Genomic DNA, 14,354 nt, shown 5'->3' with positions numbered 1-14,354 from the left:
GAATAGGTTATCTCATCCACAGAATGGATAACTTGTTCCCTTTTATAGTTGTTACAACTTGATGCAATAAGGTCCCAATATCACAAAAACTAACACGCGGGAGCAAATTTGCTCATGCACTCCAGTTCCAGTCGGTACCTATGGAAGTTATGCATGCTGACCCAGTCAGAAAATGGTTCAGAAAATGATTTATTTTTGCAGTAAGGATTTTCAGTATTGAGGTCTAACAATCATGTTACCAAGACTGTCCATGTACCTCCAACAGATGTAACTGAAAAGATGCCCCAAAATGACACTAAAGCAAACAAACATTCTGTAATCATTTATGCACATGCTGACTTTAAGTTTGCAAGTCAAAGAAGGCTCATGTGACAAACAGCATATGATTCCTCCTTACTGACAAGAAGCACCATACTATGTCTTTATGAGATACTGAACTGAATTCTTTCACAATGTCAATGAAAATGTCTCCTGATGTTTTATGGGTTTTTTGGCTTTAGGTGAATAAGTTTAAGCACATGCATAAATGTTTGTAGGTTTAGGGCCTGAATCATTTCAATACATTACCTATATAATAACTAATAGTGAATAAAATACCACCTTATGCCATGATCTGAAATCATAACCCCACATTTGAAAACTATTATATAGTCTTTGTTTAATATACAAGATAAAACAAAATATTATGAGATTACACAAAATTTCACTAATCATTTTTGATTCCCTGTAAGACATTTCATTATTTTGTCCAAAGGGTTCCAATTCCCAAAAAAGAAACAGGAAGAAGAAAAATTTCACTCACATGATTCTTTTTTTCCTCGTTTCCTAAAAGCAGATTCATCAGAAAGTTAAAGAAAAGAAGATACAGTTTTCTCTCTCATTTCAGATAGCAGCATTAACACAATCCAGTCAATGCATGTGGGTGAATTCAATCAGAGGCTGCTGGAAGCCAGCAATCAGTTTAAAAAGAAACAAGGGAAAGGTACAATTGATGTTTGGTGGCTGTTTGATGATGGAGGTAAGAGATCCAAAAGAGCACCACGCGGAGAAAGATTTTTGTGTTGCCAAATATAAGTACATACTTGGGGTTTTATATAAAAATGATAACATTATATTGGGTTTTTTTTTACTTGGCTTAAATATTTTAAGATAATTTTGTGTATGTCACTGCCAAATAAAGGAGGTTTCATTTTTACCATACAACATACTCATTTAATCTTCCTGTGGTTTAATATGTTTATCCAGGTTTAACACTCCTAATTCCCTATATTCTGACTATCAGGAAAAAGTGGAAGGATTGTAAATTAAGGATCTTCACTGGAGGAAAGATCAACCGGATCGAAGATGAAAAACTAGCGTAAATATACCTATTTTTCCCCCACTGTTTAAAGTTTTGATTGCTTATGAATATATTTGTATATGGTCCCCTCTAGAAGTAACCTTAGCATTTCTGAGCAAGTCCAACTTGCTTTATTTTGGACAGTAATCAAAATATATTTCACATAGAGATGTCTAGCACTTGACAAGGGCCTTAGGGATCATTAATCTTAAATGCAAATGATGACTGGCATAGGAAGATCACATCCCACATATTCTCTCCCTAACAGCTCATGTTCCCTTCTCAGCAAATGACAGTCTTTAGTCTGTAATATGAAAATCATTGTGTTTTATAGAGTTGACATAATTTTGTCTAGTTAAGTAGTGAAACTGCATATGAAGCCTTGTAAATGCACGTTATAGACAACACACAAAAATGTGATTAACAAGTGCAAACTTTTAAGAGCTTATACCCAAGAAATTTAGTTTTAAAACTTTCTAGACCTCTGAGCTATATAGTCTGCTTTCCATCCATGTACAAAATGAAAGTGCTAATGTAAGCTCATTATAATAATAATTTATACAGCACCATTCTTTCCAAAGCACTTTACAGACTATAGACACAATTATTTCATCCACTGTGGAAATGCAGTCAATTTGGAATGGAATTCAGTAACTGTTTAACACAACAGAGCATCATTAGGCAACTGGTTAGGACAGGAAGTGAAGAATAACTTATTCAATTATCACTACAAGGGGAATTTAAGTAGGAAGGATTTAATTGCATGAGTTGGAAAATTAGCCAGGACAAGGCTGCTCTGTGGTTTGGTTGCATTCTCTTATGAGGACTTGAATACCTGACATTCCACAAGAGACATGGGTGTAATTCCATGTAGTGGGGCTGTGCAGCCTCTCCCACTCAGTGTGGCATTGTTATACAGCTGCTGCTTATTCCACTTATGTGGAAAAGCTTGAGGGTAATCCAGTTATTGAGCTGGGATAAACTATGCAGAATGGTTCTGTAGTTTCTCCTTGGCCTGAAAGGAAGGATTTCTTTCCTCCACTGCCATCACGCATTTCTCTTAAGCCTGGCCTAGCTATTCAGACTGGCAATTGCCTTCTGGATTTGGACCTTGCACAGAAAACATACAATTTCATTTAAAGATGAAGCAGGGAGTTCCGCTGATAACTCTGATAGAGGTCTGCACTGTTGACTGGAAGAGAGAATTCTCTCCTATACTCCTTTGTATATGACAGACCTTTCAGAATTTAATCTTTTAAAATATTTGATCACAGTACCAATGTTTTCCCTAAAATGTAAACATACTTCCAGGTATCTGCCGCCCTTGCTTTCTGTATTTTTATGCAATTCCCACTGATCTTCAGCTAAGTAACTTAGGAGCTAGTCAACACTACAAAGTTAGGTCGGCTTAACTACATTGCTCAAGGCTGTGAAAAATTACATTCGTAGTAGTAAAGCCGACCTAAGCCCCAGAATTCTTCCGTCAACCTAGCTACTGCCTCTTGGAGAGGCTGATTTACTACAGTGACAGAATAATCCCTTTACATCACTGTAGTAAGTGTCTACCCTTCATATGTGTTGCTATAGCATTTCTACTATAGCCATACTCCTACTTTATACCTACATATATATATAAATTCTGTAATTGAAAACAGAAACACTAACTAAAGCATTTCAGATAAATTCACTTGTCATAAAAAAGTTAACATATTAGATTATTGCTTTTAATGACTTAACTCATTTACGAGCACTCTTTGATTTAAGGTACTTAAAAATGCAGGAATGAAGTGTTCTCCCCTTTGTTTTCAGGATGACTTCACTTCTAAACAAATTCAGAATAAAATATGCGGACATTAAGATCATTGGCAACATCAATATGAAACCCAACAAAGAGAGGTAAGAAACATTTCCAAAATCCATTATTTAACTGCAGTTCTTTATCTGGGAATTGTTTCTTTTACACTGATTATAAAAAAATTATCAAAGGATGAAAACAAGAGCACTAATAGAAACATCTTTTAAAAATCACAATACAAAGGTTGGTACTACAAACAGCCCTCCACTTTATGTTGTAATAATAAGACTTAATTTTAATACCAAGACTAATTAGAGACCTACAGCTATGAGCCACTGAATTTAACAGGCACCATTTTATAATTGCTTTTCATATCCGTTTTTGTTTCCATGGTCTTGACTTCATCATGCTGTTCAGCAGATTGCAGTTCTTTTGTAGACTCATCTTCCCCTCTGACTCAGACTTTCAGAGTCCTCTGGGTTTTACCGCGCCCAGGCATTCGGTAGCTCACTATCTTTCAGGCTGAACATACACACTGCTCCTTTCCCTAGAGAAGGACATTACAGCTCTCTCCTATCACTCAAATATAATGAAGGCATAACACACTTTTAAAAAAGCTATGTACATTTATTCTCTAGGTAAGTCAGGGGAGAAATGAAGAATGGGTAATATTCAAGAAATTCCATCTCTGAGTGCCTTGGCCACAAATGTTCTGAGTGCCATTCCAGTATTAAATATTTTGCTGTACATGGCAAACTAGAAAACTACTGGCCCTCACAGCCACTTCACATTCTCTAGCCTTATATTTTGCTGCCCACGGTGACCACCCATCCATTGCCTGCAGGGTAGTGGAAATCCCGTATTTCAGTACCAATTATAGCTAGTCCCAATTCAGCAGGTAAATGTGCCTCCTCCCTTCTAAAACAAACCACCATCTCTGTGAAATTGCACAGATTACTTGTACCTCCTTCTGCTCTCTAGCCTATTTTCCACACTTTTCTGTTACCATACTTCTTTCTTTCTGTTCCATATACCACCATCTTGGACTTCAGGTATAACCTTGGGCAAATCACTTAATCTCACTGTGCTTACATTTCCCTGTGTGTAAAATGGTGATAACAATATTTATCTTGTTTCATTAATGTTTATACAATCACTGGATGGGAGACACTATAGAAATGCAGAGTATTATACTATTATGAATATATAAAGGATTTACTATTTGATACCTACATTTCTGAAAAATCAGCAAAGCCATTTAAATTATTCATCCCCTTTTTGATTCCACAGTCGGTATCTTTTTAATTATACCCAGAATTGTGTAGAACATTATTCTTTTCCTCTTGTCCAGTGTTAACTGAGTAATGATCTTCCAAAAGTACATTTGCAAAGTAAGCAAAGAGAAATATATTTGGCATTCACATGAGCAAGATCAGCATTATTTATAACATATAATAAATATATATAATGACTGGACACCTGCAATAGTGCCATATTTCTCCCTGAACCTGTGTGCAAATCCCTTTGATTTCGTTAAAAAATGTGCACATGGATTACGGGCAAGATTAGGCTCTGAAATTGCTGCTGAAATTGATTAAATTATCTGTATAGATTGGCCTCCCAGTACAGTAGTATCAAAATACCTCACAGCTGTTTATGAATTTATCTTTCCAACTCCCCTGAAAGATAGGGGGCGTCATATTTTACATATGGGAATTGAGGCACAGAGAAATTAAGAGGTATGTTCAAACTCACACAGGAAATCTATAGCAGAGTTGGGAAGTGAACCCAGATGCCTGAGTCCCACTCCAGAGCCTTAGCCATAAAAGTTCTTTCCTCCTGTCACTAGGGTAAGCTTACACAGACTGGCTATTAATTTCATTAAAGCTGTATACTGATCACTCAGGTGACTTCTAACTAACATTACAAAACTCTAAAAAAAGTTTGTGTGTGGTCAGTGTTGGCATAACGTCCTGCACTTTATTAAACTTAGACCTTATCTACACTAGAATTTACTTCGGTATAACTTACATCACTCAGAGGTAATTCACCTCCCTGAGCGATGTAAGTTATACCAACCTAAGTGGGGCTGTAGACAGTGCTATGTTGGCGGGAGAGCGTCTTCTGCTGACATAGCTACCGCCTTTCGTGGGTGATGGAGTAATTAAGCTAACGTAAAAGCTCTCTCCTGTCGGCTTACTGCGTCTTCACAAAAAGCGCTACAGCAGCGCAGCTGCATCAGTGCGCAGTTATAGCGCTTCTAATGTAGATGTAGCCTTAGTAACTAATAAATTCCAGTTTGGGCTTACACTGAAAACATTTCAGCATCTTAAACAGGCTATGTTATAACAACGACAATGTTTGCTGTAAATTCACTGCAGAGATATTGGGCCAAAACTAGCTCTTAGTTATACCAATATAAACCCATTTTAGTGGGGTTGCAGAGATAGATTCAAGGGCATAATTTGGCTCCAAATGTTTAAAGATGTTGCAAGTCATTCAGCTACAATTCTGCAGTCAGTAGGGACCTGCCTCACCTAAATCATCTGTGAAATAATGAGTTAGTACCCTGCTGTGAGATCTCCTTTATAATTTTTGTTTCAGCTGGAAATACTTTGAAGAGATGATTGAACCATATCGCCTCCATGAAAGCTGCAAAGATTTAACAACTGCTGAGAAATTAAAAAAAGAGACTCCATGGAAAATTACGGATGCAGAGCTGGAAGCATTCAAGGAGAAGGTAAATCTTTGCCTGCATTTATTACATATTGCTGGCTAGTTAGTTGGAGAAACTAGTGAGCAAATCTGAAATATCAACTTAAGAATTTGATATACATGTTACCTATGTGTCAGCATTTGATTTTTTTTAAGAATTGGGTTTGTATTGTAAAAATCATAAGAAAAATTGTTTTCCTTTGTACAGAGCTCTTGGAGAGACCCTACTTGGAGTACTCAGTGTGGCTTTAAATATTTACTTCTGCAGGTATACATTCATTTAGGGAAGGGCCAGATCAGGATTGCTACATGAAGCGAAGGAATGGAAGGTTTTAGCTGTGATGGGAGCCTGAAGAGCTGAGATCTATTCATTTAGAGGACAGGAAAGAACTTACTGAAGCATTTAGAGAAGGACCTAAACTGGAACTTTAGTTCCAACCACCCCTAAATTTGGGAAACTTTGTATCCAAATACAGACTTTGTGGCTTGGACTCTGTTATTAACATAGGACCCAAAGGATTGGATAAAAACCTATTTGAAACAATCAGCAACATGAAACTGCAGGGACACTCCTAGAAATAAGAACAGCAACAACAACATTTAGGTTTACTACCTGGAGGGGTTTCTTCCTCAACCTCAGAGGTTAATCAACAGTTGAAATCTCTGACCAAGATGAGAACCAGGATTAAAATTCAAGAGGAAAAAATTAGTAATTATTCAGATACCATTGGCACTTTAAGGTATCATATGTGGGATTAAATGTTTAACTAAATTATGGTGATTCTTACTCATTATACACAAGATTAAAATGAGGGCAAGGTTTCAAGTTGAGAAGGGATATTCCTTAAGAGCAGATGAACCATATTTTACTTATTTTTTCCTTTCTCTAGAATATTTAACAGGTGGATTAGGATAAGGAAGATATACCAAATTCTTTGTAGGTGAAATTCAGACCTGTACAGATGTCCCAACTTAAAACCTATTAGTGGTTAAGCACCAATGGACTTTAGTTTTCCCTATTCTTTTCTTCTCTATCGTGTGTGTGGTGTTTTGGGAGCTTTAGGAAACTCAGTCAGACTTTGATATAATCCCGATTGAATCTCAACGTAGTATTCATGTATGCAAATTGTTAAAGTCCATAAAAATCCATGAAACAACTATAATAGTTTGACTCCATATATATCACCATCAGTGCTCTAGAACAGCAGTTCTCAACCTTTTTTTCCCCGAGTACCACTCAGGTCAGGTACAGTCGGGTCAAGTACCGCTTCACCTGACTGTACCTGGCCCGAGTGGAACTTGGTAAATAAGCGGGGGGAACACTTTCGGTGGCGGCGGGGTTGCGTGGAGGGATCAATGCCCGCCGCCGAAACCCTGCCGCCGTTTGACTGTTTTCGGCGGCAGGATGGGTGGGACTTTCGGCGGCAGCAGGGTTTCTTGGCGGCGGCGGGGGGGGATTCGGCGGCAGCAGGGTTTCTCGGCGGCGGCGGGGGGGGGATTCGGCGGCGGCAGGGTTTCTCGGCAGCGGCGAGCTTCCGTGGCGGCGGTGGGGGGGGGGATTCGGTGGCGAAATCGGCGGCGAGGTTTGCCTCGCGTACCACCGAGCCGTCTTCCGCGTACCACTGGTGGTACGCGTACCACCGGTTGAGAACCGCTGCTCTAGAAAATTTTGGTAAAATGAATGATCTCTGCTAGGTTGCAAGGTGGCTTATTTATTTACCTAATTATGTTTATACCCATTGATATGATACCTGGGCACCTGACAAATTAAATGTAACAACATATTAAACTGTCAACTGCAGACAGCAGAAAATGGATTATTTGTGTTTCCCCAAGCAGCCATAATAAATAGTCCACTGCCATAATCCACAGTCAAACAAATATTTGATTAAAAAACATGGCTTCTCAAACTCTGGGAGGTCACCACTGTGACATACCAGAGTACAATCCAAAGTAATGAGCATCTGTGTCACCCCTGCCCTGCAAATGTGGATGCCTTACAATGCCTTGCTGAAGGAGTTCCCACTTGGGCTGCTCACAAACAGCCTTTCAGCATGCAAACCACACCCTGGGTGTCTGTGTGCAACTGCAGACTGCCAGCCACACCAGGGACACACTCTGGGTCTCACCAGAGTTGGTTATACTGCAGGGTGATCCCAACACACCCTCAGTCTTAGAATTTCCCCCAACAATGTATGTCCTGCATTGCCCACCGATATCCTGGAGAATACAAGTTGTATTAAGTCTGTTATTTCTTTAATAGAAATAATTTGCACACAACATGCCATCCCATGAAGTTTCTTAGACACTTCAATTTAAACACAATGGGTTAGATACAACAAGCTTATTAACTACAAAGAAATATATTTTAAGTGAGTTCAAGTGATGAGGCATAAAAGTCAGAAATGGTTACAAGAAAAATAAAGATAAAATACTACTGGTGCCTAACTCAACAAACTATGTTAAATTCAAAGCAAAGTTTTCTCACCATATGCTTTCAGTATTCATACAGACCAAATGTCTTAGGTCAGGATCCCTTGTCCGAGTCCAATGAAGGCTTCCTTTCTTGCTTCTGGTACAGTGAATACGATGGGCAGGGAGAGAGAGAGGGGTCCCTTGGGGTGTTTTCCCTCCTATTTATAGTTTCAGTCCACCTCTTGAAAAAGATTTCCACTGGGTAACAGGAGACAAAAAGTCTATGTGGAAGGATGTTCCCTGCTGCTTTTTCCTCAACTCTTCGAGTTTCCTTTGTTTCCCTTCCTGCTTGATGACTCTGTTTACTGCTTAAATGCAAATTAAGCAGAGCATACACTGAGGATTAAACTGAGTTTGTCAACCTCAGTTTGGTTAACACCATGCAGTGGAATCTTATAACTTCACCTGCAATATGCCACACATATTTTATCAGGATGATGCTGATCAGCAAATTATGAGTTTTCAAATAATACAAGGCATACTTTGTACAAAGATTACAATAATGTGTATGGTGTGAATACAAGGTAACATTCTGTCACAACCACACAGAGCAATTTTCATACCCAGGAAATTGTCTAATGGGATCTGATTTTTTCCCCTCCAGAGTTACCGTCAGGTTCATTTGAACGAACTCTTACAAGAACACTCTAGGGCTGCTAATCTCATTGTCCTGTAAGTTGCACAATTTTAACTCAGAAAATGAATATGTTAACCTGTATGTAGGGATTTTTGGACATAAGCAACAGAAAGATGTGTGTTAATTCACTGAGATTGAAATTCACTTTTGTCCAGAGGTCCAGCACACGGGCTATGCATCATTTAAGTCCCTTTTAAGCCTATTTCAAGGGCTTTTGTGGGACTTAAGCTGTGCACAAGTGCTGGTTCTCCAGACAAAGCTGAAGTTCATCCTTAGTTAACAGTTCTTTGTAGCTTAAAATGAGGTTCTATTCTGAAAAAAGCATTATATGAAAATGGCACCTTCATGCCCAACAAATTTACTCTCTACATATTCAAAGTTGTATCTGCTTACTATAGTGGAAAAAAATCCATTTTGAGTTCTTCTGACTATTGTTATCATTATGAAGTCAACTGACATGAGAAAGACAGAGAGAGAGAATTCTCTTTTCGGTTTATGTATCATGACCGAAATTGTTAGCTAGGTTCAAATTGCAGGACCAATCTGTTTTGCCTGGAGAAAAAATCAGTGAGGAGAATGGAATTGTGTAGGTTTTACTCAGGGTATGATTTAGATTGAAGAATCTTATGTGAGGATCTAAGAATCAGAAAGATGTACTTTTAGGGTTTAGGTTGATGATTGTGCAGGAATGACAATTAGAAAAAATGCTTACTTGTGAACTTGACAAATAGAATAACCAAGAATCAATACACATGGAACCATGAAGCCATTTTTAAAAGAGCCACTTTTCAGAGTAGAACCACACTTTAAGTGCTTGAATAAACTTCAGTTACTGTTTTGTTTTGATAAGCCTCTCTGACTCTGCTACTAACAGTCTCCTGGAGGCAGAAACTGCATTTGCAGTATATATGGAAAATTGTTCTATACTTGTACAACCCAGATCTCACAGGAATAAGCGATCATAAAATAATTTAGAACAGACCTGATACAAAGCTCATGGAATATATAATTTGTCAGTTTTATATTTTCTCTCCTCTGATTCTTATCAAACTAGGCATAAAACTAATTTGTGATTTCTATGGCCCCAATCCTGCAAACATTTAACTTTATAAGCTTAACTCTACTATCATGAGCAGCCCCACTGCTTTTATTGGGATTACTCACATTAATAAAACTAAACACGTGTAAGGTTTGCAGGATCAGGGCCTAAGAGAAACTCCATATATTATAAGATTAACATTTTGAATGTTCATGATTGGGCTGTGTAATTGTTTTAAGCAGCTTGCTTATAGTTTTCTACTCAAGATAGCATTTATTGAAATGTATATTATCAGGGTTACTCTATATGTATAACATTAATGTTATTCCTCTCTTTACTTCAATAGGAGCTTGCCAGTGGCGAGAAAAGAAGTAGTGTCTGATCACCTGTATATGGCTTGGTTAGAAATTCTCTCAAGGAACCTGCCTCCAATCTTACTAGTCAGGGGCAACCACAAAAATGTACTAACTTTCTACTCTTAATAAAATATAAATACCTAGAATAGAATATGTTCGATTTCAACACAAGTATTTTTAAAGACAATGCTACACAACACTATTGAGTAGTTTAGACCCAGAATGTGACCTACTGATGGAGAATGTCCTCCAAATTATAAATATCCTGTTTTAAAAAACACCTATGTGCCACATATCTGTCACCAAAAATTAAAAAGCTACAATTTATATAGAATCTAAAATGCTTTGGGTTTTGCTGCTGTAGAGACAATTAACAGACCAATAGGAGGGGCAGAAAAATATGTAAACAAACACTACTTTCAGAACTGTGCTGACATCACTGCTGATAGCTATACACAAAGGAGAATGACAATAAAGTAGATCCATGTTGACAATATCTCTAGAGTTTCACCGCATCTGACTAAAAATGATAATTTAATGTAGTAGGTATATATCTTATAATAGCCTGTTTAAGGTACGTTTCCCAATTATATCATTTCTCAAATTACTGATTATATAAAAATGTACTATGTCCAAACACATAGGCTGTCTCTTTGAATGTATGCATCTATTTTTGACTCCTACCAAATATATTTGCCAGTTACTCATAAGGCATTATTTGCAAACAGTTTCTAACTAACTAGCTGACAAACAGAAAAGTTAGAATTATGGAAAATTAGTTTCTACATAATAGCTGATCATGAATTTTCAAACAATTGTATGGAACTAAATTATATTTATAATTGCAATAATCACATATGGTTATGAAATAGAATTCTAAGCAAAGTTAATGAAATACTAAAGTAACATTTTGTTAAGATTTGTTATGAACATTATGGTTTTCCCAAATGTATAATCTCATATGATTTAAAGGATCACATTCTATACTGATTTGGTAAATTGCAAAAAACGTATAAAATAAATGTAACATTTACTCTTTAGTTAATGTCTTAATTTTCCTGGTCAAAAGAGATTATTCCTTTAATTGTTGGGCTTTCTAAAGAAGATCTGTTAAACATTTTAACTTGAAATAAATAATTGAAGTCCACTAATCTATCTGTGTGAAATTTGTTTCTATAGTATATTCTGGAATATTACACTAATACATTATCTCATGCATTATCATTAAAATAGGCTATTTCATTTCCATTAGAGACAGGAAAATATGTATAATTAATATTTAAACGACAAATTACTAAAAAGTATGGTTAGTTTAACCCATATCACACACACTTGCACTGTGCCTTTTCACTGTAAAGGAGCTACCTGCACTGGCCCTACACAGAATACCACACTTTTGAAACTTAACAACCACTTCCCACTTTAAGGCAGAGTGTGAGTATGAACATATTGAAGCATCACTCAAAGAGGGAAGAGTTACGGTTACGTGGACATACACCTTAACTTTGCATTTCCTCATTTTCTAAAATTTGAGTTTTCTGAATTTGATGTTTTGGAAGGACACGAACGTTTTGGGCATCCTTAACTCTGCCTTAATGAAGGTTTTTGACATTTAGTTTCCTAGTTTTTTTAAACAGAAAGGGAAATGTTTGTTGGTAGGAGTTAGTGCTCAGTTAGGCATTTGTAATTCTCATCTAGATTTGCAGTTGATACGCTTCTGTGGATAGGTAATAATCAAAAGATCTAGCTTTTATATAGTGCTTTTCATCAGTAAATCTCAAAGAACTTTACGTCATTATCCCCATTTTACAAATGGGAAACCGAGGCATAGAGAGGTGACCAAGGTTACCCAGCAAGTCAGTGGCAGAGCTAGTAATAGTCCCAGTCCAGTGATCTTCACACTTGGCCACATGGTTGCTATGTGCTTCCTAAGTGCTCCTCCCTGCTTCTGTACGTTTTGTTACAGTGGACTGGGGATAATGGTCATACTTTGAAATGCTTGCAAGGTGTAGTTGCTAACAAGGCCAGTTAGAGAAATTTCATTCATGGTCTATTTCACAGTTTCATAACATGGTTACAGTAACTTTAAGCATGTAAGAAGACCTGTGTCTCTCTCTCCTTCTTCACCCCCTGTCCCTGCAACATGCAGCCCCCGCTCCCAACAGTCCCAGTTCTCCCTCCTCTTCCCATTAAGCCATTAGTTGGGCGCTGCAGAAGCCATTAACATGTAAGATGTAGCTCCTTGCTGTCTCCTGCCTTCTGTTCCACTGCTCTGTACACAAACCACAGACAGCAGATTACTGCAGAGCCACACATTACCTGGGTTATGTAGCCTGAGTGGTACCCTGAGCTGGGCCCCTCACTCCCACTACTCATCTGCAGCTGTGACTCCTGCCCCTACTTCAGCCAGGCTTCTTCACCCATGTCTCAGGCCCACCCAGCCCACTCCTTTTAAACCAGGCCCCTAACCCCACACTCTGGCCAATCCTGTCCACTCTCCCTGGGGTATTGTGTATTTTAACTAGTCATTTTCTGGGCTTCTGATGTTTAAATTTGCATTACCTTCAGACATCCTCCCCCACATCCCAGCTCACATGGAGAGAGGCTCAAACACCCCAAGAGAAGCAGAGTCTCCCAGATTACAGAACACAAATGGAGCAGGGAGAAGAGTTCTGTGTAAACTCAAAAACATGCCTCTCTCACCAATAGAAATTGGTCCAATAAAAGATACAACCTCACTCATCTTGTCTCTATAATAACTTTAACTATTAAAAATGACACTTGAAAAGATTTTAGGGGTGACCGCTATGCAGGTACGCAAACATTTGCTTTTTTCTGTAATGGTATGAAAGGGAGGACTAACATACGCCCATTCTAGACAATGCCTAATTAAACAAAGATGTTTCTCTTTTAATTTATTTTATGATTTGAGAGTCCATAAGATGGAAAGAGCATTCACACTTCTACAAGATTCATTCTCACTCTCTTTCTGTATTTACCCCTTTCCCTATGCTCTTTTCACTTTCACATGATTTTAAGATTTCACTTCTTTTTATCTGTTTTTTATAGCCAGAGCTGGTGACTCTTTGGTGAAGAGGAATTCAAAATGGGGGACAGACTATTTATAAAATAAGCTCCTTCCTTTGCTGTGTTAATTAGAGGGTGTTACATCCCATACATACAGGTCTGTCTGTGAAAGCAATCATTTATGATTAGCTATGGAAACCCCCAGAGTGTTACTCTTCTGTATATATTTAATTTGCTTTTCTCCCCATATACATACCTTTGTAAAAAATAATATAAAGTATTATATTTTAACATTTTCTGTGTAATGGACTAATATCCTACACTCTTCCTCATGCAAAACAGCACAATTGTGAAACAGAAAGTGCCTAATAGCAGTGACAAACAACCCCAAACCAAGCATGTGCAAAACATCTATTTTCTACAATTGGGTTACAGCTAGTAGCAATGGTTCTACCACCTATGGCTGCCTTCTAGCTGCATTTTTAAAAACGTGACACATAAAGTCACATTTATATCCTTTGATCTTTACTGAAATGACTTTAATCAAATCCATAAATGGAACTTTGGCACACAAAAATTTAGAGGACTCAATTTTTAACCCAAAGCTCTGACTGTATGCACAAAAAAATGCAGTGTAAAAGTGGGCGTGCACTTTTGTACACATAAATCTGATGTTCAGATTCTGGGTCAAACCAGATCTAAGGGAATACTATGTATGATTTAAGAAGATATTATTTTACAGAGTATGGTGAAAAAAGTGCAATAAACATCCATATGAGGTGGTGGACTCAAACAGTATTCTATTTAAGCAGAAACTAGATGACTACATTAAAGGGCCAGTGGAAATAGCTGACCCTCCTCATAAAAATCAAGGATTTTTTCCACTGATCAATTTTTTTTCCTTGAAGACTGGATTTGGAGGTTGTTTATGGGATGGGAGTGTTTTTGCCTTCATCTGAGACAAGTTTTTT

At 37.7% G+C, this 14,354-nt stretch overlaps 1 protein-coding gene across 3 annotated transcripts in view; it reads left to right on the top strand.

Moving 5' to 3' along the window:
* SLC12A1 (solute carrier family 12 member 1) overlaps positions 1-11,448 on the top strand; it is a 58,239-nt gene extending 46,791 nt beyond the window's left edge. For all 3 annotated transcript variants that reach the window (XM_067555808.1, XM_067555807.1, XM_067555806.1), the window contains 6 exons: positions 887-1,018; positions 1,246-1,357; positions 3,149-3,235; positions 5,739-5,874; positions 8,929-8,996; positions 10,347-11,448. In XM_067555808.1, the coding sequence (XP_067411909.1) occupies positions 887-1,018; positions 1,246-1,357; positions 3,149-3,235; positions 5,739-5,874; positions 8,929-8,996; positions 10,347-10,482 (671 nt within the window). In that variant the 3' untranslated portion in view covers positions 10,483-11,448. The remainder of the gene's footprint in view (positions 1-886; positions 1,019-1,245; positions 1,358-3,148; positions 3,236-5,738; positions 5,875-8,928; positions 8,997-10,346) is intronic.
* The last annotated feature ends 2,906 nt before the right edge of the window (positions 11,449-14,354 follow it).

Source organism: Emydura macquarii, unplaced genomic scaffold, assembly GCF_026122565.2.
Source record: "Emydura macquarii macquarii isolate MOO-44397 ecotype Brisbane River unplaced genomic scaffold, CSIRO-AGI_Emac_v2 contig_1644, whole genome shotgun sequence".
Lineage (NCBI taxonomy): Eukaryota > Metazoa > Chordata > Testudines > Chelidae > Emydura > Emydura macquarii.
Note: the sequence above shows the minus strand (reverse complement) of the source record. Positions and strands in the feature narration are given on the sequence as shown.